At 36.9% G+C, this 26818-nt stretch overlaps 1 protein-coding gene across 1 annotated transcript in view; it reads left to right on the top strand.

Moving 5' to 3' along the window:
• MAP3K2 (mitogen-activated protein kinase kinase kinase 2) overlaps positions 1 to 25597 on the top strand; it is a 96573-nt gene extending 70976 nt beyond the window's left edge. The window contains exons 10-17 of the mRNA XM_057551073.1: positions 379 to 446; positions 627 to 719; positions 1435 to 1641; positions 3077 to 3225; positions 3606 to 3737; positions 8119 to 8248; positions 12787 to 12964; positions 16568 to 25597. Coding sequence (XP_057407056.1) covers positions 379 to 446; positions 627 to 719; positions 1435 to 1641; positions 3077 to 3225; positions 3606 to 3737; positions 8119 to 8248; positions 12787 to 12964; positions 16568 to 16793 — 1183 coding nt within the window. The 3' untranslated portion in view covers positions 16794 to 25597. The remainder of the gene's footprint in view (positions 1 to 378; positions 447 to 626; positions 720 to 1434; positions 1642 to 3076; positions 3226 to 3605; positions 3738 to 8118; positions 8249 to 12786; positions 12965 to 16567) is intronic.
• Positions 25598 to 26818: the final 1221 nt, after the last annotated feature.

The raw sequence follows: 26818 nt of genomic DNA on the forward strand, positions 1-26818 counted from the left end.
GTTGCAATAGCTAGTTTAAGTGGCAGAGCTAGGATTGAAACACAGGTGTTTCCATGCATCTGTAATTCCAAAATGTATCATTCTTACCACTGTACTCTGTGGGTTAATTTTAAAAGCCAGGCTTTTTGCGGTGCACGTACCAAATAAGTGTTTGAAAAGAAGTTCCCCCTTTCTCAGTTAATGTTTCAGAGAGAGTGTATATATGTGTATATATATGTATGTGTGTTTGTATATATGTATGTATATATAAAAATATGTTATTTTATATATGTATGTATATATACACATACATACAGATAGATATTGGTATTGCATAAAGATTTTTTTAAATGTCTTAAATATTTTGTCTTGAAATAACAAGACTTTTTCTACTTTTAGAGAGAGCTATCCAAAATCACGAATGCCTAGGGCCCAGAGCTACCCAGATAATCATCAGGAATTTTCAGGTTAGACTGTTCACATTCTAAATGTTTAAATGTTATGTCATTGAATAATAATCTTTTGGCTGGGAGGGTGAGGGAACTTTTTTAAAAAAATCAAATAAAAATGAGTAAATGTGTTGTTCATCATCGGAAATATTTGACTTTTGTATAACTTGTGTACAACTTTCTTGTGTGTCTTAATAGACTATGATAACCCTATCTTTGAGAAATTTGGAAAAGGAGGAACATATCCAAGAAGGTATCATGTTTCATATCATCATCAAGACTATAATGATGGTAAGTTTATTAGATCAAAGAACAATTTGTTAAAAATCTCAGAAACAATAAAAATAAACTTGTTCCTATATCACTTAGTTTTCTGCTTAAAACTTTTTTTAAAGATATTGGATCATAATTAAAACTACAATAACATCTTAGCTTTATGCCAACTTACCTCATAATACTTATCTTTCCCTTAGAAAAAAAAAGGAGTAGTTAAAAATGGTATTAATTAGAAAACTATTCCTTGATGTTGAAATGCCTACTTGCATTGTCCTTTTAAGGAAAAAAAATTGCTGCCTATAAACTTTCCAATTTTTATTTTGTATTTTAAATCATTATTGGAAATGAGAATAAAATATATTTTTTCTCCTTTTTATACAAAACTGAGGGAGTTCTATGCTTTTATGAATGTGTGTGTGTGAACATAAGAGGTTATTTGAATTTATATTCAGATTCTGTTTCTTTTTTCCCCACTTTTCATTTCTGCTTTCACTTTTCTCTTCTTTGTATTTTTATTTTTTACTTCATGATTCAGTGTTATCAAAGATATTTCTTTGCACTCTTAAAAAATACTATTCTTAAGTTTAAAACATAAAATCAAATAATTGCTGTTTTAGTTTCTTAGCCTAGTCACAGAACAAATTTCTGTTCCTTATGTTACAAATTTTAAATACTTTTAATTATAATATATTAATAAAAGTTGCAAGGTAATTCTGTTTTCACTTTGTAGGTCGTAAAACTTTTCCAAGAGCTAGAAGGACCCAGGGGACCAGCTTCCGGTCTCCTGTGAGTTTCAGTCCTACAGACCACTCCTTAAGCACTAGCAGTGGAAGCAGTATCTTCACCCCAGAGTATGATGAGAGTCGAATAAGAAGAAGGGGAAGTGACATAGACAATCCTACTTTGACTGTAATGGACATCAGCCCACCCAGCCGCTGTGAGTAATAGAAATTGGCATAGTGAAATGTGTAGCAGAGCCTTTGCAGAATTTTATAGTATTAAAAAAGAATAAATACCAAGCCAGTCTTCATGGTGAGACCAGAATCTCAAAAGAGGTAAAAATGGTATTTCTAAAGGTGGTTGTAATGTCAGGTATAAGCATGGTATTACTGCTATTACTTTAAATGATTCTGTCCTTTGCTTTTATTAGGAAAATTGTTACCAATTAAGTCATTCACTCATTCATTCCACATATCCTTATTGAGTGCTTAGCTCTGAGATTTCAAATATGGCCTCTAAGATGTAATCTAATGGGGAGAATGATGTGTATAGGAATTCACCAGTTAAGGAGGTGACATGTGCAAGAGGCCATGATATATTCTGAAAATGGGGAATAGTTCATTTTTGGCTGAAGTAGAGGGTATCTTACTTGAAACAGTGAAAGTAGAATTAGAATGGTAACTAAGGCCGGATTGTGAAGTATTTGAACTTTATCATGTAAGCAATGTATAAAAGATTCATGCTCAAAGATATTTATTGCAGCAATATTTTTATACTCTGAATTCTGCCCTTTTGTGCTAGTGTTGTCATATTTTACTTTCACATCTGTGACTCTCACTACATTGCTGCTATTTTTGCCTTAGACAACTACATTTTAAAGTGATTAAAAATAGGAGAAGAATGTCTTTTAAATATACCTCCAGTTTATTTCTGTAGATCTTTATGTAGATCCAAGATTCTGTCAGGTATCAAATTCCTTTTGCCCAAAGAATTGTTTTTAACAATTGTAGTACGAGTCTACTAGTAATAAATTCTTTCAGCTTTTGTTTGTTTGAAAAACTCATATTTCTCCTTTATTTTTGAAAGATATATTTTTCTGGGTATAGAGTTCTGGGCAGTTTTTTTTCTTTCAGCACTTTAAAGTTATTTCTCCATTGTCTTCTGGCTTGTATACTTTCTGAGGAGAAGTCTGCTGTATTTCTTATCTTTGTTCCTCTGTATATAGTGTGCTCCCCCCCCCCCCCCCCCGCTGGCTGCTTTCAAGATTTCCTCTTGTTAGAATGAGAGCGATGGTCTTTCCAGCTTTCTACATTGTAGGCAGTTGAAAAACTAATTACAGATATTACTGCAATAAAGATTAGAAGTAGTGCATCTTACATAATCAGTGGCATCTTAAATTGAGTGAAAAATGCTATTACGTTTATAATCAGGTGAAAAAAAATCTCATTGGAAAAAATTAGTCATAGGGATCTGAACCTTGTTTGGGTTTAGAGTTCTTATAGTTTTCAAAGATGATGATCATTATGAATTTGGATGAACATAATTTTCCCTTAATATCCAAGCATATTCAATTAAGGATATCACTAATGCAGTAGTCCTTAACCATTGTGTGCCATTGGGCTATTCCATTTTAAGAAAATGTTCTTTTTTAGCACCTCGCGCTCCAACCAACTGGAGATTGGGCAAACTGCTTGGCCAGGGAGCCTTTGGCAGGGTCTACCTCTGTTATGATGTTGATACAGGAAGAGAATTGGCTGTTAAGCAAGTTCAGTTTGACCCAGATAGCCCTGAGACCAGCAAGGTAAGAATCACTGCATAAGCTACTTTGTCACATTATAAGAAGCATTTTTACTAAAATAAATATAACACATAATAGAATTTTTTGTTTTTCCTCAATACAAATTATTTGCAAAAAAAATAGATAACTAGATATGTTTGTTTACTTTGTACTATGGATTTTTCTCTTTTAGTACTCAGTGATATTTCTAATGTGATTTAGTGTTACTTTAGCATACCATCAAGGACTGTTACAAAAGTTATTATTGTTTAGAGACTTTAAAATGTTTATTCCTTGGGAAGTGAAAATTTCAGAGTGAAATCACCTTAATGGTCCATGAAGTTAGAATTTTTTGCTTTTACTAGCCATGCTGTAAAGACTTAACAGTGAGTTCTGTCTTTCAGGAAGTAAATGCACTTGAGTGTGAAATTCAGTTGTTGAAAAACTTGCTGCATGAGCGAATTGTTCAGTATTATGGCTGTTTGAGGGATCCCCAAGAAAAAACACTTTCCATATTTATGGAATATATGCCAGGGGTAAGTTAGTACATCCTTTGAAAATAGAGATATTCTATTTAAAGTCTTAGTTGAGAATAAAGAAAAACAACAAAACTTTGATTATAAAATGTTAAGGACATTTTGGAAGAGTTTTAAATGAGAAATGGGTAATATAATTTTATTTTCTGTCTTCTTCATCTATCTTTGTATTTTTTAACTCGTTTTTAAAAATACTAAAGTATACTAAAATAGGTTACAGACATCATAGCAGTCTATACTCAGATTTCCCTAAGTGCCCTAAAAATAACCTGTAATAACTGGCTTATCCAAACCAGGACTCAGTCCAGGACCACACATTACATTTTGCTACTATGTCTCTTATTCCTCTTTTAATCTAGAACAGTTTTAGGTGACAGATTCGACAAAGAGACCAAGCTATTGGTGCTTTGTGACCACCTAGAGGGGTGGGATAGAGAGGGTGGGAGGAAGATGCAAGAGGGAGGAGATATGGGGATACACATATAGGTATAGCTGATTCACTTTGTTATAAAGCAGAAACTAACACACCATTGTAAAGCAATTATATTCCAATAAAGATGTTAAGAAGAAAAAAAAGAAAGAGACCAAACTAGTTGTTCTGTTGACAGTCTCATCTCATAGATTTCTCCCCTTGCATCCTCGTGGTGGTGTTTAGTTTGTTCGTTTACCCCCGTATTTCCTGTAAACTCCAAGTTAGATCTAAAATCTAAATTATATTCAAATTCAGCATTTATTCGCATGCATCCTAAATGATGCTGTGCATCCCATTAGGAGACATACAATTTCTGGTTGTTCTACTGGTAGTGATGCTAAGGTTGACTGCTTGACTAGGGTGATTGATGTCCTGATTCTTCCATTGTAAAGTTTTGTTTTTTCCTGAAGACCAGAAAGTAATCTGGGCTTACAGCAGTGGCACATAGGAATATCCAGTTCCTTTTCAACCATCCACCTAATGTTTTTAACACAGATTGATAGTCATTGCCTGAGTCAGTAATTTCATTGGGAGGTGAAAAATGTGATTTGCAAAAAACTCTGTCATTCCTTCTTCATTATTTTTAGTATTTGTAGAGTACATTCTAATACTAATGATTTTCAAGATGGTGGTATATTTACTCACTTAAAAATACATTCATTCTCATAATAGGCAGTATATGTTAGAAAAAGGCTTGATTTATGGGTCTTTAAGGAAATAGCTTATTAGAATTGTATGTAGAATGTACAGGTTGCAGTTTAATCTTATGGATCAATAAAACTGTGGATCAGTATCTCATAGTAAAGTTGTCCCTCAGTATCCCCAGGGAATTGGTTCCAGGACCTCCCACGGCTATCAAAATCCAAAGATGCTTAAGTCCTTTATATAATGGTGTAGTATTTGCATATAAGCTACGCATATCCTCCCATATACTTTGTCATCTCTTAATTACTTATAATAACTAATACACTGTAAATGCTATGTAAATAGTTACAACTACAATGTAAATGCTATGTAAATAGTTGCCAGTGCAGCAAATTCAAGTTTTGCTTTTTGGAACTTTCTGGAATTTTTTTTTCCAGATATTTTCAGTCAGCAGTTGGTTGAATCCCCAGACGCGAGGCCTGCGAATACAGGCCGATTGTAATGGTCTTAAACCATCCTCGGTCTTACAACAGCAACAGTAAATTTTACTTTGATTTTTATCTTCATGAATAATTGTTTATAGGGACACTACTGTTATTCATCATTGCTACTTTTTTATTTTCAAAGATTATGTTGGCAGTGTAAATTGTTTTTTAAAATTTAGTCTACAAAAAAAAAAAAATTTAGTCTACAGAAGTAATCCAAAAGAAGGAGAAAGCTGTGAACCTTTATTTTAGTACTATCTGTGATGGAAAAAGTGGAAATATCAATTCCCCCAGTGGAAGTAAATTATGATGGCATTGTCCAAGAGAGTATATATTAAAAATTAAAATTGTGAAGCCCGTGTAGCAAAGTTGGAGGAAGTACTTAGGGAAAAAGAATATAAAATGCTTTTTAATATTGGTAATGATATTTTAAAAGTATCTGTATTTGGACAAGAACAGAAGAAACTTAGAAAAATGAAAATGTATTATGTTGGGATTGTGATTGACTTTTCTCTTATTCAGATTCCCATTACTGTTTGTGCAACAAATATTTAAATTAAAAATAAGGAAATAACTATGAATAAATGTGAATAGAGACCCAGATTGTTGAAGATAAAATTAATTAAAATGGCTCATTGGTTAGAACCAGTTTACATCGCAAATAGAGATATGGGTAATCTTTATATATTTAGCAATCTTAAGACTAAACTAGGACTATTCAGGAAAAGGCGTTAGATCATGTTTCTCATTAGGTTTTGTAAAGGCAGCTGTCTTTTCAAAGTCTAGGTTATCACTCCTTGGATTTGAAAAGCATGTTACTAAATTAATGATAGTTCACTGACAATCTAAATGAATTATGTGTACGGCAAGCCCATGGCATATATGGGATGGACATAGATGTTCCTAGACTTCCGTGAATCTCCAAGTCTGTAAATGATGCTATATAATTTCTTTCATTAAATTTGGTATAATGGACCCCTTTATGCCCTAGATTCAAGCTTTGCCAAAATTGTCATTCCATTCTTCAGTTTTTCCCAACATAACATTCCATTCCTTAGTCTATCTAGAACTACTTTCACACCGGAACCATAACTTTCTTTTATTTCCAATACCTGACCTAGCAGTTGACTTCTCTCTGTTACTCTTACACACACACACACACACACACACACACACACACACACTGTTTTTATCTGACACAGTGCTTTCCAGCCCATTCCAGTTGTTCACACTGAAGAAGATAATATTTTCATGTTACACAGCAGTAAACAGACTACACTGATGGAGCTGTTAGCACCATGGGCCACTGGCCCAGCTGCCTGAGGGCCCAAAGGATCTGTAAGTCTGACACTCATTTGCAGCCTACAAGTATCTGGGGGCTTATGGTTTGGAAAGCTCAGTTCTAGCTGTGTTATTTTGTGCATTACTACAAGTAGAGACATAATAAGTTGACTGAAGAACAAGCCGCATTGAGTTATAGGTATGACTGGTCGTCTGCGTTCACTCACTGCCTAAGGCTTTCCACACGTGTTTGCAAGTTGGGGTCAGCAGAATTGCATCTTGCTGTCCCTTCAGGGATTGCTCATGAATAGTGGAAACAGCAAATGGCTAAACCTGTAAAATCCAAGGATCTATTTTTATATGACAAAGTACACAGTTTACCAGTATTCAAGGAAAGACAGGAACATTTGGATATGTTATCTCTAAAAGATTTTTTCCCTCAGGAAGCATTTTATTTCCATCTTTTAAAGTCATGATTATTTATCAAATTTGCACATTGGAATCATCAGGGAAGCTTTTTCAAAATTCAAGTGCCTATGTCTCACTTCAGATTGATTCCCTATTCTCAGAGATGGTACCTCATCCTGCCTAAAACATGTAAGAAAATTAGAAATTCCTTTTTAATATATTTTTCTCATGTTTTGAACTAAAATGGTGAGTATATAAAAGAAAAACTTTAAAATCTCACGTGTCTTCAGATCTTCTAATCATACCCATTCTTTCTCCTGAGAAGTAAGTTTGCAGGTATCAATAAAACTGTGTTTTAAAAACAGAGTAAGGACAAAATAAATAAAATTAAAGTAGGACGTATATAGAAGAGCAAGTAGGAAAATCAAAAATGTATTCAGGGCAAAAACAAGGCAAGATAAAAGTACTGGAGAATTTTAAAAAATACAGTTGCAAGGAACAGGAGATAGAACCAGCATAGTCATAGAAACAAGGGTATCAGTCAAAGAATAGTTTTAAAGGCTTCCTTCCACAGTTCTAGTCAGGGAATATAGTAGAGTTTTATGTTAAATTAACAGCATATAATGTCCTTCCTGAGAATTCCTGTGCTCTCCAATTAAAGCCTCCCAGTCATGAACTAGGACTCTCCAAATTAAAATGTCTAGTTTTAAGATAAATAAGTCATGGGAATGTAATATACAGCATAAGGAATATAGTCAATAATACTGTAATAACTTTGTACAGAGATAGATGGTTACCAGACTCATCGTGGTGATCATTTTGTAATGCATTTAAATGTCGAATCACTATGTTATACACCTGAAACTAACATGACATTGTGTATGTCAACTACACTTCAATTAAAAATAAATAAAATATTGTAAAGCAGTTATACTCCAATAAAGATGTTAAAAATAAAATAAAGATCACTTTATTCAGTCGATAAGAATAACAGATAAATATACATGTACACATCTTTAAAGATAAAGATTTACTAGTAGTTTTCATTTCAAACCATACTATAGTTTTCTTTCGTTTTCTTTTATCCTAGGGTTCAATTAAGGACCAACTAAAAGCATATGGAGCTCTTACTGAGAACGTGACTAGGAAATACACCCGTCAGATTCTGGAGGGAGTCCATTATTTGCACAGTAATATGATTGTTCATAGAGATATAAAAGGTAAGTAATGAGGTATTTTTTAAGTACACCGTTCTTTTCTTTAACAAAACATGTGCTGTGGTTAAGAAATTCAACATTTAATACATGCACCTTTAAAATACCAGGGGAAAACAGTTCCAGCTAGTCGTGTTGTTCAGGTCGCCACAAGAGGGAAGCTCCCCTGTTGGGGCTCGCAGAATCAGTAAAGTTCAAATGAGCATGAAAATGAGACATGTTTTCACACATAGCGCACAGGCATTCGAACATAGCGGTTAAGAATAGGGGCTCTGAATTTGACCTGAATCAGATTCAGGCTTTATCCATCACCAGATGTGTGACCTTAGACGAGACAATCTCTCTATGCCTCAGTTCCTCATTTTTAAGGAGGGTGGTGATAGTGAACAGCTCACAGGATTCTTACAAGGATTAAATGAGTTAATGCGTGTAACATGCTTAAAACCGTTCTTGGTACCTAGAAAGCACTCAAAAGTTAGTTACGGTGATGATGTACTTTATGCTGAGATCATATTTAAAGCTGAGGGAATGGACCTCATTACCTAAGGGAGAGAATGAGAAGAGAGACCAAGACTGAGCTTTGATAAACTGCAACTCAGTTAAGCTCACTTTTTAAAACTCAAAAACTCAACGGTTTTCATGGATCAGTTACATAAGGTAACTGCATGAAGTGAGACAAAATAGTGGTGGAGGTATGTAAGTTTGAGAGTCATAAAACTCTGTACTGCAAAGCACACTGATAGGCTTCATTCTGTAAAAACCAGGTTGTGACCGGAATATAAAGATCACTTTATTCAATCATTTGACGAGAATAATGAACAAATACACAACACACATTTATAAATAATAAATTGAAAATTTTTTTTTCATTGGTCTTTCTAGGGGCTCTTATGAGCTACCAGGAATTTACTTCCTTTCTGTGGTATGTCACACCCTGAATATGGCCATATTCAGGCTAAAGAGAACATTCCTAACCAGTGTCTGGTCATAGAGTGGGATCTGCTGCAGAATGCCTGAGCCAGATCACATGTAACGAACGGACCTTACTAGTGAGTCTTAGAGGATGACAGCATGGCTCATGATCTGAAAGAAACAGGAGCCTGTCTTTCACCTCAGGGTCTACCCAGCTTAGGCAGACCTCAGCTATCAAGTTCAAAACCCGAAAGCTTAAAGAACCACATAAGGTGGTGACCATTTTGTAATGTACAGAAATATTGAATCACAATGTTGTACACCTTGCAACTAACATAGTGTTGTAGGTCAAGCATACTTCAATTAAAAAAAAAACACATAGGAAAATGATTTGATTGTGAATTATTCTATTAGGAATAATCTATTCAAGCCAGTTTCTCTTTACCCCTGATAATAAGGTAAAGGAACCGAGGGGAGCTACTACCCCCCAAGCGGATCCTCCTCTAACCTTGCCAGTAAAATGAGGAGGTTGGAAACAAGCTGATTTAAAAACATTATAGGGGAAGTATATTGATAAGAAAAATGTTAGGTATAAAATTGGATAAAGCAGTATAATCTCAAGTTTGTAAAATTAAAGTATGACTTAGAAGAACAATCTCTACATGATTAACAGTGGTTATTTCCAAGTGGCAGAATGAGTGACAGTTGTTTTTCTCCTGCATACTTTTTACTTTTTATGTATTTCCTAAATTTTTATAACGAGCAGTTTTTAAATGGCGAGGGCAAAGGAAAGCTAGTTGATTCCTTTTAAGTTTAGACTTACGAGTTCATAATGGAACCTAGGGTAAAAATTAATTGATCATTGTTGCTAGGGAACCAACTCATTATTTCATAATAGGGTTTCTTTATTGGACCTTTCTTTTATGAACTGTACTGAGGACTAAATAGTGGATGAAAGGAAACTTACCTTTATAAAAATATTTTGGCTAACAAATGAAGCAGGAATGATAGAATAGTACCATTTTACAACGACTAACAGATTAGTAGACATAAGCACTAAACATTAATAGCTGTTAACATCACTTCACACAGACAGTCTATCATTACATACTTCCTATTCATAGACTATATCATTATCTACAAAGTAGTTTTGCCAAAAAAAAAAAATTTTGAACCTGAATCTGATCAAGCCTCTAGATTCAGCTACCAAATTGGAGAATTATAGAACATATATATAGAACAGATGAACATGTTAAATGACTCCTTGGGATGGACTGAGCAAAATCTAGACAATAAGAAAGCTATAGGCAGACAGCTTAGACTCTTCATAAACTGCAAAGGAAAAAAAAAAGGTTGGAGGGAACTTTAGGAAAGACTTAAAAGATGTATTAGTGATTCTCAATGTAAGGACCTTATTTGGATTCTGATTTTTTGTTTTTAAAGAAAAACTGAAAAAACCACTGAGTGTATATTTAATAATATTAAAGGAGTTACTGTCTGTTCTCTTAGGTGTGATAAGAGTCTTTATCTTTTAAAGATATGGACTGAACTATTGATTGATCACGATGTCTTTCATCTGATTCAGATAGTATGAGAGGGGAAGAGGAGTGGCTGGAAGAGGTTGGGGCTGTGTGAGGGGTTCATATGCGGTTCGGTCTGCTTTTGTGTATATTTGAAAACTCTCCTTCATAGCTTACTTTTAACATATCCAGAGTAAGTTTTTAAAAAATTAGATAACTGTATTGGGAACCTGGCTATACATTTTCTCCTCAGCCCTTTGTATGGATGGCCGTTGGTTCAGCATTGGTGATTACTCCCGGAAGATAGCTCTCTCTGTCTGTGACCTGCCTGGGCCTGTTCCTTCCCAGCTGGTAACCAGTAAAAACTGGCTTGTTTCTTGTCCTTCCCCAGGTTAAATATTTTAGACACGGTGGCTTTTTTTGACAGAGTCCTTCTTTAAGAATTGGACAGCGGGAGATGTTAAAAAGGCAGTGCTGTCTTAGAGAGTCACTGGTACCACGGCATACTTAGGCTTATGGCATGCAGAGAATGGATCCTTAACCCTCCCCGGAGAGAGGCTTTGGAAAGCCTTCATTGACTAGACTGGGAAATTTGCTGGGAGAACAGAAAGACAGGTACAGAAGTTCATGGCGGGGATGGACAGTCCGTAGTCTCTCCAGTCTATAATACAGATTTTTTCCACTATTCACTCTCCTTCTTAGGGGCCATTGAAAAAAAAAAAAAAAGACAAATAGGGAATCTTTTTTTTTTAATATAAAATATGATTAAGGTTAGGAAGACTTAGAAATAATTGAGGTAAAATTTAGAAACTAAAATTAGATAAGCTAATAAGTCGCTCATTTAAAAACAGGTAGTTTATAGAAAAAGCTAAAAATGAGAATAGAGATAATTTATGTATGAAGAAACTAGACTTACAATCCCAGAAAAAAGATTGAGTTTAAAGAATGATAAAGGGGGGAAAATAGAGAATAAAAATAAATGAACCTAGCTCCTAGATCTTGGTTTCTGATACCATTCTTCAGTAAACGGAACTAGTGCTCCTTGGAGAAATGGCTGATTCTAGAAGCGGTACAGGAGATACACAAGGTGAGCCTGGAGCATCTTCTAGTACCAGAACGTAAGACGATACTAAGAAACAAACAAACAATCCAGAAATCAGATCAAGCAAGAACACAATGATTGAGGTATAGCAGAGGGACACAGGAGCCAATAGAGAGAGCTCCCAATGACCAAAGCTGGAACAACTTGAGCAAAAAGTCATTGGATTATAACCCAAAGTATAAAATAAATATCCATGTGTTCAGACTGATAGAAATGGATGGTTGAATAAATAAATGGGAGAGAAGAGACAAATCTCCCATGCAGAATAATTCCCAATATATGTAACTACTAAGCCTGGAGCATAACTTCTCACTCCTTTACACATAGTGAACTTCTTCCAAAGAGCTAAGTATGGAAAAGGGGAAAGAGTAACTTTACAGGGGAGGACTCTGCAAACACCACCTCAGCCAGGCTATCAAGGTCAGTTTATAATAAATAAAATTAAAAGTTTACTATAGAAGTAAATGAAATTTTAAAACAGAAACCTCAAAGCTTGCTTAGATTAGATTTAAAATATACTGTACAGAAATTGAGAATGAAGAATGAAAAAATTTTGATTATGAAGGTCCCTTAAGAGGTTCCTGAGGAGATGCTAGGTCCTCAGGGAAATAGTCTATAGACATGGGCTTCTTACTTTATGACAGAGAAATTGGGGCCAAGAGCCTGCTACTGCTCTCTTCATCCTTCTCTGAACTTCACATTCGTAGTCCTTTCCCCCTTTCTCTTCTTTTTCATCCTCGCCTCCCACTTGCACCAGTCCTTTTCGGTGGGAGAACCTTCTTAGGTCTTGAATCACACAGGTGACTCTAAATGTTCAGAGTTCATGTAATAAATTTTTAACGCACACTGACTGTATGACTGGCATTATGCCAGGTACTGCTCGGAAGGTGAAAAGCAGCCTGATTTTGGAGACAGATTGAAGAGTCTGCTAAGTAATTTTCTGCCGTTCTTTTATGTTGTATTCCAAATTGCCAATAAAAATAATGAAATGAGGATATTTCTTATTTTAGGCGCAAATATTCTGCGAGATTCAACAGGCAACGTCAAACTAGGAGATTTTGGGGCCAGCAAACGGCTTCAAACCATCTGTCTTTCGGGGACAGGAATGAAGTCTGTCACAGGCACACCATACTGGATGAGCCCCGAAGTGATTAGTGGAGAAGGCTATGGCAGAAAAGCAGATATCTGGTACGTTTTGATGGGGGATTTGACCGAAAGCACATGCCTTCTTAACATATTTCCACCCAGGGTGGAATTTACTGAGGTAAATTTATTTTTTGTACTTTTGAAATAGGATGTCAGGATTACAGGGATTAAAATCATTTTAATTATGTGTGTTTGAGGCTTAATAAGTGACTAAATAAATAGAGCTTTTGAACCTGTCTTCCATTCTTTAGGAAGGATCTTTTTTTTTTTTTTTTTAACAGAGGACAACTTATTTTTATTTTTATTTATTTTAATTAATGTATTTATTTCTGGTTGCGTTGGATCTTCTTTGCTATGTGCGGGCTTTCTCTAGCTGTGGCGAGCGGGGGCTACTCTTCGTTGCAGTGCACGGGCTTCTCACTGCGGTGTGGCTTCTCTTGTTGTGGAACATGGGCTCTAGGCACGTGGGCTTCAGTAGGTGTGGCACACGGGCTCAGTAGTTGTGGCGCACGGGCTTAGTTGCTCCACGGCATGTGGGATCTTTCCAGACCAGGGATCGAACCCATGTCCCCTGCATTGGCAGGCAGATTCTTAACCACTGCGCCACCAGGGAAGTCCGAGGAAGGATTTCCTCTTGAGCAAATTTCAGCATTAGAAAGCTATCTTCATTTTATTTCCCTGAAGATCTTTAAAAGTAATTAATCTTTACTATTAGTCTTATAATTCAGTTAACCTTTAATTACTTAATAATTCTAAGTTAGAACATAAAATGGCCATTTCCTACTTCCCACTGAGAAATTTTTTTTAATTTATTTATTTAATTTATTTATTTTTGGTTGCATTGGGTCTTTGCTGCTGCACACGAGCTCTCTCTAGTTGCGGCGAGTGGGGGCCACTCTTCGCTGCGGTGTGCAGGCCTCTCATCGTAGTGGCCTCTCCCGCTGCAGAGCATGGGCTCTAGGTGCACAGGCCCCAGCAGTTGCGGCATTCCGGCTCAGTAGTTGTGGCTCATGGGCTCCAGAGCACAGGCTCAGCAGCTCTGGTGCACGGGCCCAGTTGCTCCAAGGCATGTGGGATCTTGCCAGACCAGGGCTTGAAGCCATGTCCCCTGCATGGCAGGCAGATTCCCAACCACTGCACCACCAGGGAAGCCCTGAGAAATTTTTTTGGGAGATATGCATTTTAGGCACCTAAAGACAAAGAATTTCTAGCGTTTGTATTCTTTGTAAGATAAAGACAAAAAACAATTATATTCAATGTCAGGTTAGAGAATTATATAAAGCAAAAATTATAAAATGAATAATATTCTTTGCCTAACAAATTTGAGAGCTTAAATTTTAGTTTATTTTCATTGATTTTTATGTTTAAACTACAGGGGTTTTTTTGTTTTGTTTTTTGTTTTTAACTCAAACACAGGCTGCTTACTTTATTATTTTTTTAAATTTATTTATTTTTGGCTGTGTTGGGTCTTCATTGCTGCGCGCGGGCTTTCTCTACTTGCAGTGAGCGGGGCTACTCTTCGTTGTGGTACGCTGGCTTCTGATTGCGGTGGCTTCTCTTGTTGCGGAACATGGGCTCTCCACGCACGGGCTTCAGTAGTTGTGGTGTGTGGGCTCAGAAGTTGTGGCACATGGGCTTAGTTGCTCCGCGGCACGTGGGATCTTCCCAGACCAGGGCTTGAACCCGTGTCCCCTGCATGGGCAGGTGGCTTCTTAACCACTGCACCACCAGGGAAGCCCTGCTTACTTTATTTAACAATGAAAGAGTAATAACTAGTTTAGTTGTAACAAAGCCATGAACAGAGCAATATAAAAACAAAGCTCAAATTGATTATCTCCTTTAAACAGGAAAAACCACCGTTAGTCTAGTGGTTCTCAAACCTATCCACACATTTGAGGAATGGAGGGAAGGAGGAGGATTGGTGCTTAAAAACTAGCTATACCCAAAGCCCATATCCGAACAGTTATATGAGGATCTCAAGAGTGGGGCCTAGGCAAAGATTTTTGAAGTATTGTCAGGATTGAGAACTACAGGCCTAAAGTAATAAGCAATAAAAACCATGCCTTCAAAACAATTCAAAAGAAGAAGTTAAAAAAAAGAAATATGGTAAATTTCTTTCCCCTTATTCTGGGAAAAGGAGGGAAGCACCTATTCATTTCCTCATTATTTTTTATTCATTTTTGATTGCCCAGAGTTGAGTTTAACAAACCTCAAATATTGGAAGTTATGCAAACATTTTACCCAAATTGAAATTCTCACTACTTTACATTTAGAAAGCTCTTTCAAAACAATACCAGCTTTCAGAAAGAAAAGCACATTTTAAGTTTGCATAGGTGTTTAAACTGTTAAACTAAGAAGAGTCAATAAAATGCACTAGAAAGTATTTCACTAATAACAGTTATTATAAAACAATATTAATTTCAGGTAGCACAAATTAACTTTTCGGTGCAACAAGAGGAATATTTGAGTGTTTCCCATCTGCTTCTACAACTGTCAGAATTCATTGAAGTCTAGACTGCAAACATAAATTTTTCTTCAAGGCTGCATACATGAAATGCTTCCCCTCTGAGTGCCCTCTGCCCTTGACAAATCCCTGTTGGGAGGTCCAGTAGTGTCTGCAGGCATATGTATCTTTTTTTTTTTTTTTTAATTTATTGATTTATTTATTTATTTTTGGCTGTGTTGGGTCTTCGTTTCTGTGCGAGGACTTTCTCCAGTTGCGGCGAGCGGGGGCCACTCTTCATCGCGGTGCGCGGGCCTCTCACCATCGCGGCCTCCCCTATTGCGGAGCACAGGCTCCAGACGCGCAGGCTCAGTAGTTGTGGCTCACGGGCCTAGTTGCTCCGCGGCATGTGGAATCCTCCCAGACCAGGGCTCGAACCCGTGTCCCCTGCGTTGGCAGGCGGATTCTCAACCGCTGCGCCACCAGGGAAGCCCGGCATATTTATCTTTAAAACAGACTTTCCTCATCTGTCAGGTGTGGGAATGATACCACATCAAGTATGGGTATATTTTTTCCTTAAGAATACATAAATTCACTTAAAGATGTCTCCTCAAATTCAGAAAACCCCTTTTCTCCAGCCCTTTCTGTCAGGTCTCCGTGTCCGTCGATCTTAATCGCCTCATTCCTGCCGCGAAGCCTTCTTCTCTCAGGTTGTCTTCATTCGCGCCCTTGGTGTCCGCCCGACGCTAGGAGCGGAGGGAATTCTCCTCCAGTGCCGGGAGGGGGCGCGGGGCGCGGGGCAGGTGTCCCCGCCGTTGGGTGCTGGCCGCGCTGCGGGCCGGGCCCGCCGAAGCCTCGGGCACCCCTGCGTCTTTTGGGCGCTTTGCGGCGGCCCGGGGACCCCGCGGGGCTGCCCAGGTTGCGGCGGCGGCGGCGCCTCGGCAACTCGGAAGTGAGGCGAGGGAGCCGCTGCCGAGGCGTGTGGAACGCCCGCCCGGCCCCGACCCCGACCCCCGGCCCCGACCCCGGCCCCAGAGGCTCCGTAGAGCTCAATTTTTACAGCCTTTTAACGAAACTTTACATTTGAAACCAAGTCGTATTTAAATGTATATGGACTCCACGCCTGTTTCTCATTTTGTAGTTAGTTAGCCGACCTCACGATGATACTGTTTGTGTAAGGTCTTTCTTTTATTTCTTCGTAGGAGCGTGGGCTGCACTGTGGTGGAAATGCTAACGGAGAAGCCTCCTTGGGCGGAATTTGAAGCAATGGCTGCCATCTTTAAAATCGCCACTCAGCCAACGAACCCGAAGCTGCCACCCCACGTCTCAGACCACACGCGAGACTTCCTCAAACGGATCTTTGTAGAGGCCAAACTGAGACCTTCCGCTGACGAACTTTTAAGGCACATGTTCGTGCACTATCACTAGCAGCCAGTAGCCTCTGCCGTGCCTCTTCCCGGCTCCCATCTGTTCGTTCACCTTCTCTCTGACTGCACTTTTCTTTTTTATAAAAAAGAGAGATGGGGGAGAAAAAACAGACAAGAGGGAAAGTGTTTCTCTTGATTCTTGGTTAAATTTGATTAATAATAATAGTATCCTAAAGTTTTTATATTTAATCTTTTTTTCCCGTACAAGAACTTGAAACTTTTTTTTTTTAATTTTTATAATGTACTGATGTGGTTCAGAGACATAAAGCACTTTAGTACATAGTCACTCTTTTTAGTACAAAAAGATCATTTGGAATACCTAAAGATTGTAGAGTCTTTCCCTGTGTCACTGACAGATTGGCAGTGATGGGGAGACATGGAAAACAAGGAGAAGAAAATGATGTATAATTTGTAGTTTTTAGTGATAGTATTTAAAATAGATTCTTGTTTGTGGGGTTGAGCCCTAAACTTGAGTTTAGGATAGGTACTCAGCTTAAAGAATATAGGTTCCTTCTTGTATCTGTATTCTTTAGATCCTAGCCTCTGTCTACCAAGCTTTTTGCTCAGTAGGACTCTTGATAGAAAATATGAATCTCTAGGAGGTATGTTTGTTTGTTAATCCTAACCAGTATAATAAGCAAATACACTATAATAGATCCATGTTACTGGAATCTATAAACCTTGAGGGATAGCTTTCTGCTTAAAAAAAGAAAAGATATTGTTTTATTTTAAAACAGATATGGGAAGTCAATAAGCAAATCCAAATTAAAAGACAAAAGGAGATTGCTCTAATTAAATGTGTAAGCAGTAGAAGAGACCACATTTGCCAGTCAACAGAAATAATGAAAAGAAGAACTAAGTGTTGTTTAGTGTATTTTAAACTGTGTTCTTTACCCGAGGGGGAAAGTCCCAAAAATCAAGGGGAAGGAGAAATAATCAAAATCATGTATACTATATCCTTCTGTTTCTAGCTCCTGATTCCCCATAGATAACATTGTTTAGGAAGTAAGAGTTTAACCTGGAGTAGCCATGTGTTAAAAGCTAGTGTCATGATACGAAACCCTTGTTCTTGTTCTTTGGATCACAGACTACTAAAGCACCTCAAAAAACAGTTAGCATGTAAAACAGTGGTTTTCATAGCTGGGGTGAGGATAGTTTTGCTTGGCATGTGGCAATGCCTGGAAACATTTTTGGTTGTCACCACCAGGAGGATGCTAGAGGCATCTAGTGGTTAGAGGCCAGGGATGCTGCTAAAGAAAGTAAAATATACAAGAACAGCGCGTCCAGCCCCCCGACAAAGAATTATCCTGCCCCAAATGTGAAAAGTGCCGAAGTTGAGAAACCCTGAGATACATACCAGCCCCAGTTATAAACGAAAATGGCCATTTACAAAGCAGGTTCCTTGCAAAAAGTAAGTTTCAGAGAGTGATGTAATGCATAATGAGGGTTTTACAAGAGAAGATACCACTACTTCAAGTCGAGGGTGAAAGGTCTCAACAGACAGCCAGTAACAATCCTTTCCCTTCCAGCTGCATATTGCACCCAAATCAGTAACTTCCATTTTAGACACAAAATGAACTTAAACACGGAGCCTATTGAACTCAGTCATCTGTGTGTATTCTTTCCTCAAAAGTCAATTCATAATTGTGGGAAAAGAAAGGCATATTAAAACAAAGTATTAGCTACTTTATAGGAAGGTTAAAAACTGCCAGGTATTTCTAGTATAAGAGCAAGGACATTAAGCGAACGAGACAGCTGGGAAACTCCCACTATCTCTGATGGGACTTGTGCTACTGAAAAACATGAATGACATCAGTAATTTGGCCCCTTGCAATTTTTTTCAACGTATTAAAGCAAATGCTAAGTACTTTATTTTTAAAGGTCTAGAAAATAGTATTCTTCTTGGAGGCCCTAACTGTGATGCCTTTCATGGGATTCATAAGGGACTCAGGTATTTTGTTTTCTGCTAAAAGGTATGCTCGTTTAGGAACTCTTTTAAAATACTTTGTTTCTGAAGTTAAGTAGATCTTGGTTTACTGTATCAAGGTCCTATCTGGCATTCCCTGTAGGAATATTTGAAATTCCATTAGCTAGTCTGAAAAGAAGTCAAAGCACAAATATAGTTGTTAAAGCTTCTCGCTTACCCTTATAACAAAAGGAAGCAGCTTGCAAGGAAGAACGTGAATTACTGGCCTCCTCCCCCTGGGAAGTCAACTGCCAAATCTTGTGCTATAAACATAGTCCCCAAGGATGTGGATCTATTATAATTTCTTTATCTTTTATGAGTGAAGGCATCTCTTCTACTTGAGCAAGATCATGGTATCTGGACCAGTGGGCTTTTCCTTTGTTTCTTTGTATTGTGTGGTTGTGATTTCCTTTTGGCTCATTTTTGGTCTGTCAGGGTAATCAGCAGTGCAAAATATGAGACAGATGCTCTTTAAAGAGAAATCTTGGGAGACTGTGAAACCCAAAGCAAAATTGTTTGCTTTTTTTTCCAGTCTTCTTTTTCTTTTTGAAATGCTATAGAAAATAAAATCACCTGAAAAGAAACTACTACTTTAACACTGCTGCACAAGACCTTTGTTTTATAAGAAAAAATATTATTAGCTATGGAAAAGTATTGTTCTTTATTGTAAAGACTTAAGAATAGACTAATAGTTTACAGAGTTATATAAAAATGTGATGTGAATTTATTTCAGACAAGTTGTAAAGGTACCAAAAACCACAGTAAAAGTTAATATATATAAAAACTACTAGAACAAAAAAGCTTAAAGTGGGGTGAGGTATGAAAGACCAAAATTAAATTTAAAACAGAAAATTTTCACAGGAACCACCTCTATCAGGGGCAGTTAAAATAACACTCCAATTTTTTCTTTCTAATAATGGTATGGATCAACAAATGAAATTTGAACTTTTTAAGATGACTCTAAATGTATTTTGTTTTTTAAATGCACAACTGATTCTTCTATACTGTAATGTTTCTTTGCTGAGGCTGGAAAATGACCAGACTGCTAACTTTGTGCCTTTAAAATGCATTCTGCTTTGATAGTGGCAGACTTTTTGGTGCTGGAGAAGATTCACTAGCAGTCTTGTATGTGCTTTTCAGGAAGTATCTTTCTACTTAGGCCTTGAGAGATTCAAAATGGCATGATTTAGGCTTGGACCAAATATAAGATCTTTTACATTGCAAACAAAGTGTATTGAATAAAAGGGTTGAAAAATATCATAATGACTAATGGAAGTTTTGATGATAATTCTTTAAAATGTATTTAAAAATATACAGACTTTGAAATTTTCAGTATGACTATCTTTAATTTTCCTCATTTACAAAACATGTTTCTAACCTGAAAAATGGTGAAAGACTACTGCCTTAGAAAGTTTTCAAAGGCACAGTCAACCTTACATAATTTATATAAGAGATTGGAATGTTAACGCACAGGCTGTGAACTATAAAAGAAAAATTAAAACTTATTTCATAGTAAATTGAATTGGCTTTCACTTGAAGGAGTCTTTATCTTATTCCCAGTAGAAGCTACATTAAAAAGAGGAAACTATTTCTTTAGAGTAGCTTTCTTTGCTACTTCAGCTCTTATATATGTCAGGTCTGGTGTGTCGTATCTCTGAGATGGAGTTGTTATAAGATACATGAAATCGTTGAGAAAATCAAATCTGAATAGTTTATAGGACAACTATGCTTGGGTGCAAAAGCCAAGATGTTCGCCAGATGCAAACTCCTTGGCCCACAGCAGAATTCTTTGTCACTGATTTCATTTGGGACCAATAGCGTGATATAAAATCACCTGGTGTCAACCAAGTATAGGAATCTATTGATTTTTTTTTTTTTTAAATATGGTGAATCCTTTTCATTTGCTTATTCAGTATTGTGGCTTATTATGTCGGGTACTAAAGTAACTTATCCTTAAGGAGGTCACAGTCTAGGAGGAAAAATGGGCAAACAGTTACTTATTTTTATGGCATATCCTGAATCTGAAAGTTCAGCAATGATGTTTTAAAATGTTATTTCTTATGAAGTGAGGGAACGCAATTTTGGGTAACCATTGGCTATTATAAACTAAAATGTCATTAACAACAGCAATTAAAAGTATCCCCAAATTGGAGGGATCCGCGTAGGTCAAGCAGCCTCTCGATCTCAGGACTCCCTGTTATAAAACCCAGCCTCTGCTCAAACAGTTCCAGTGATGGGGGGCATTTATTCCATTACATAGTATTTTTTCCTGCTTTTTCCTTTAAAGAAAAAAATATTTTCTTTGGGTCTAAATTGTTAAAATACCCAAAACAATTGATAGAAATTGAATGCTGTCAACAGTGTTATTTATACTAAGATCAGGAAAATTCCTTGAGATCTTATTGTTTTATATGAAGTTTGGCCTTAGTTCCAAATGCACTGTTCATATTTATTTGAATTTTAACATTGGTTAAAATGTCAACGGAAAGCAATTTAATTGTTAATTTTTTGTAGTGCCTTTTTCTCTGTATGCCTTAATTTTGTTTTATATCAATAATAATTCAAGTTACCCACCGAAATGAAGGTTTTTCCAAAATCAGTAGGCTTCAAGAGTTGATTTGGCCTTAGACTGTGTATTGGCCCTTAAACGTTTCTTAACGCCTGCTTCTTCCTCCTACCCTTTTCTACCTCTTTTTTTTTTTTTAATATGTTAGAAGAGAAACATTAGCATTGTTCTGTGATAGATATATTGCAGTTTTGCTAGACACAAATTCCTAAGATAAGGATAGAAAGAGGTATTCTAATTCTAAAGAGACATAGTGAATTGTTTTCCAGGTTGATGACTTGATTTTCAATCACACTGGCACTGTCCAAATTCTTTGTATGTCATGGTTCAGTTATGATTTTCAAAGCAGAACTAGAAAGGTGGCTTTTGTCCTAAAGAGGTCGTTTAAGTGGTTTACAGATGTTAAGGCAATGAGACTTAGGGCAATGAGCAAGAAATCCAGGGATAGCAAATTCTAATCCTTACTTTCTAACTAACATTTTGACTAAAACTCCACCTTACTTTTCTGTGAAGTGTGTGTGTGTGTGCATGTGTGTGTGTGTGTGTTTGGAGTTGGGGCAGGGGTGGGAAGGAAGGAAAGGTGTGAATGTCCAGTTAGATTAGCCTCTGTTCTTGGAAGAACAGCTCAAATGTGTGTGACCTACTGATGATGGAATGCCAGCACATTTTCCACAAGTAGCTAGTACAAACGGTTGTTTAATAAAGGTATTTATTGTAAATTGCCAAGCTCTTGGTTGCTAAAAGTAGATTAAAATTGAATTTGTATGTGTGTATAATAGCTTATATATAATTCTTAAGTAGAAAGTAATTGGTTTTGCATAGTTCTTCATGAGCTCTTTGGAATAGAAATTCTGCCAGACATTATCAAAACAAGCTTCCTTAGCTTACCAAGTGTTCAAAAGGAAATTTTACCTCTTTTTTGGTTGGCTAGGGAAGGCGTGCTGTGAAGCCACTGTTCCTACTTCATAGTCGTCTATAGCTTTGCTTTAACTTCTGCCACAGTCTGGACAGGATGCCATAATAGGTGTGAAAGTATCAGGGCCAACCATCTCTCTGTACTCACCTTTCAGAGCTGTAGATGGTAGTGAGCTCTCAGGGGAGTCTAGAGAACCTTCTCTAGGTTATAGTGAGAGCAGACATGGTTTCGTTTCAGAAGGTCGAGGGAGGAGTCGTAGCTAAGAATAGAATCGTAGGAGTCGTAGAAAAGAATAAATTTTACCTGTTGCCTGTATACAGTCTCTTATGTAATTCTTCATATTTTTCATAATTGTGCATTTTAATTGACAGTAATGATATTTTTGTTAATAACAGCAAAGGCATTAAATCAGTGAGTACTATTATTCCCTATGCCTGATGACTTCTTGTTTGTATTTACAATCTGTATTATCAGAATCACTTTAAACCAAAGCTTTTATATTCTCTGCACACACAGCCAAAATGATTAGCACTGTTACTTCTGCCCACCTGTAGGCTAATAGTATAAAAACGATAAAACAGGTACTAGTAGAATTTGTATCTCAATCTATCCTTCAAGTTAAAGACAGGTGCTCAGTGTTTGCATTTAGACATGCAGGAATTTACTTCAACTATTATGGAACTATATAGACATTACGAGCTTGAGTTTGTACACGTGCCAATCTTATTAATGTCACTTGACCATAAACGCATGTACATTGACATATGATGCCTCAGGTTGGTGGCGTACTTTCTTCCTAATGTCTTAACATTTATGAACTTGTGTTTGACTTGAGGGGCATTTCAGGAAAGGTGTGAAGAAAAGTAGGTTATGGACTTTTTGTGCCATAGACACTTTGGAACGTAAGGACGAGTCTGCTCTCCAGCATACATGCAGAATTTGTCCCCAGGTAGGGTTTCTGAGTCCTTCATGCCAGCTGAGAACAGTAAAGTTGGTGACTATACTGTAAAGCACTTTTGTGTTCACTTCTTTATGTAACTAACAATTGATGACTTTAGCATTAGCATTACTTGGAGGGGAGAGATAAGTAACAAAATTACATCCTAACTCTATTAGATACTTAGGCTCCAAAATGGATTTGTCATGTTCTCATTTTTTCCAAAGACTTTTTCCCACCTGGAATATGAAGAGAGAACTAGTGGAAACATTTGAGCTGGAAAGGCTTATGGGCAAAAAAAAAAGTGGGCCAAACCCTTGCAATATACCCTGTTCAAGTGAAAGTACAGTGTCTAAGGATAAGAATACTTCTTTAAAAACAAACAGTTGTTTTTAATACAATCTTAATTAGTAAGTAAAAAGTTTACATTTTTTCTATTGCTGTTGGTTTTAAATTTTGCTACCCTGCATTCTGAAACATTATAAAAGAGTTAATACCAAAAATACTTTTAATGTCTGACATCTCTTACATTTCACATGGTTCTTTTTATTCAAATATCATTGTAAATAAAAGCAAACTTGGATAAATCTGAGAATAAACTTTTAATTGTTGCAAACTATGATTATCAATTTGTAAATTTACCCTTTGACCTAATGTACATTTTTAAATGTAGCCATTAAATTCTCTATATTTAATCCATTAGTTTCTCTCTGTAAACGTTTTTAACCTCAGTTGAATGCTGGGCAGTTTATAATTATGTACAAAGGTGTTCTTTTCCTATCAAGGTTGACTTTTTTGCACATTTTTGGAAATGTTTAATTTGTACACTGATTTACTACTCTGACCAATAATTGTTGATGGGTGTATGAGCATCATGAATGCGTGCATTGAACTACTGTCTGTGTCTCTACGTTTAAACTTCTTTCAAGATGTAGCCATCAGTAACTGCACTGCTATTACTGACTTAAATGGACTTTCTTGCTTTTACAAAGTATACTTATCTATGGTTCTATCTTTGTTGAAGAACTCAGGAGTTCAACATCACTTTCTGATTTTATGTGTATTCTAAAATCCATGACTAAGTGGAAAGTATGCTTGTAACTCTGTGTATCAGGGGATGTGTGTGTGGAGATGTCTTTTTCTGTCTGTAGGTACATGTATATATCTCAGTAATTTCTTATTTTCACTTCTACATTTTTATGAACTTGTTTTATAAGGGTACTGTTTAGTTAGAATAATTAAATATATATAAAGCTTTCTGAGAGATTATTTACTATATGAATATATTTTCAGCTGGCTGATCAAAAATATTTTTTTAATTTTGTTTTTAACCATTCAAAATGTATTTGTATTTCCACAATTGGATGCAGATTTACTTAGATATCTATCAATTAAAATACTCTTGCAAAGAACAACATTGAATTCTCTCTGAGAATTCTATGAAATGCAAATTAAGAGAAAAAAAATAGGTTTTAAGCAGTAGCAAAAACACTGTCCACTAAAACAGTCTTTGAATTCTCAGAACTATGAAAAAATGTGAGAAACTAAATTATTTTGAAGAGATGTCAAGGTTTTTATATCTCCAGTTGCTGTTGGCCTGTCCTACTGTTGTTTTTGAATATTTCCTTTATTCTACCCCAAAGATTTCAACTTTCAGTTTTTTTCTTACTGGGCAAGGTCAGACCTCATTCATAAAACAATATATTGACAAATTCTGATTCTCTGTAATTGACTATAAATTGGTTTAGAAATGTCCAAACATACATTGTGTCTTTATACCGTACTGTGTATTTTAAGTAACTGGCAGAAAAAGAATTGGGAATTAAAGTTCCAATCTGACAATGTTGTTGTGCTTAAGGAAAACCTTGTTTTTAATATGTGGTACCATGTAAAATTACTTAAGTTAGGAATAAAGTCCACTGTTGAAGTTGAATGTCACTAAGCTTATTATGTTACAAGGAGCCGATATGATTAGAAAAACCTACCAGAAGCCAGATACAGTGTGGTGTGTGCCACATTTCATGCACATTTTGACTTTGTGTTCATTCAAAATTGTGCTTGTAAAAATGTATAAAATTTCTGAGTTTTACAGGTTTTATGTACTTGTTTTTTCTTGCTGGTAAATAGCCTTTTTTTTTTTTTTTTAATCTAATGTGAAAGAAACCATGTTTATATTTTGTTAGTGATCAATGACTTTGTTTATATGGAAATTTGTATATTGTTGGCACCCATCTTTGTTTAGATTTATCGTGCATGAAGGCCTGCAATAATTAGCACAATGAAAATTGCTTTTTCTTACATGTTAGTTCATTTTTTGAAAGATTGTGGTGCAAAGGCTTACTCTAAGTAACCTTCTGGACTATGGAATGAATATAAATGAATGGCACTTTGAGTGTTAATAAAGCTGATATTTATTTCCACTGTGACTGCTTTGTCCAGATCTGTTCTTGGACACATTGCCCTCACGGTTGTCTTTACTTTGCCTGAGCTGATCACTCTGTAGGAGACCAGTAACAGACCAACCTAGAAACACTGCAACTCAATCTTCCCAGGATACAAGTTTATAATGTTCTACCCAACATACTCTGGCATATTTCTCTGGACACTTTGATTACCCAGATCAGAGATCAACGGTGATTAAAAACAGAAAGTCTATTGTCAGAGGGTAAGGAATGGATGCTCCCACAGTATTGGAGATCATTTAAGTTAATGCCGCATATAGAGCAGGGGTCCCCAACCCCTGGGCCGCAGACCGGTACTGGTCCACGGCCCGTTAGAAACTGGGCCGCACAGCAGGAGGTGAGCAGCGGGTGAGCGAGCGAAGCTTCATCGGTGGCTCCCCATCGCTCGCGTTACCGCCTGGACCATCCCCCCCGCCCCACTCCCCCGTCCGTGGAAAAATCGTCTTCCATGAAACCGGTCCCTGGTGCCAAAAAGGTTGGGGAGCGCTGCAGAGGGCAACTCAGCAATGCAAGTCAACAGCCTCAATCTTGTGTATCCTCTGACGCAACAGTTTTGTGCGTAGGAATATGATTGCAGATGTGCTAAAATATATCCATAAAAGCCCAAAATTGAGGTTCTACGTGTCCAACAAAGCACTACAACCGGGTGGCTTGTAACAAATTTATTGCCTCAGCTCTAGAAGCTATAAGACCAAAATTAAGGTGCCAGCAGGGCCGTGCTCCCTCTGAAACCTGTAGGGGAGCCCTTCCTTGCCTCGTCCTAGCTTCTGGTAGCCCCAGGCATTCCTTGCATGGGGCTGTAACTCCCGTCTCTGCCTCCTGTGTTCATGTGGTGGTCTCCCTCCGTGTGTTTCCCTCTTTTAAAATAAGGACACCAGTCATATTGGATCAGGGCCCACCCTACTGACCTCACTGTAACTTGATTACCTCTGTAAAGACTATATTTCCCAGTAAGGCCACATTCTGAGGTACTGGAGATGAGGACTTCAAAATACCTTTTTGTGGGGAACACAAACCCATCACAGTCTGCCCTGTGGCCTCTGAAAATTCATATTTTTCCCAGGTACCGAATACTTCCACCCCAGCCCAACTTCCCCCAAAGTCTTTAATCGTTCCAGCGTCAACTCTAAGTCCAGTATCTCATCTAAACCACATCAACTCAGATATCATCATCTAAAT

The sequence above is a fragment of the Balaenoptera acutorostrata genome, chromosome 8, assembly GCF_949987535.1.
Source record: "Balaenoptera acutorostrata chromosome 8, mBalAcu1.1, whole genome shotgun sequence".
Classification (NCBI taxonomy): Eukaryota; Metazoa; Chordata; class Mammalia; order Artiodactyla; family Balaenopteridae; genus Balaenoptera; species Balaenoptera acutorostrata.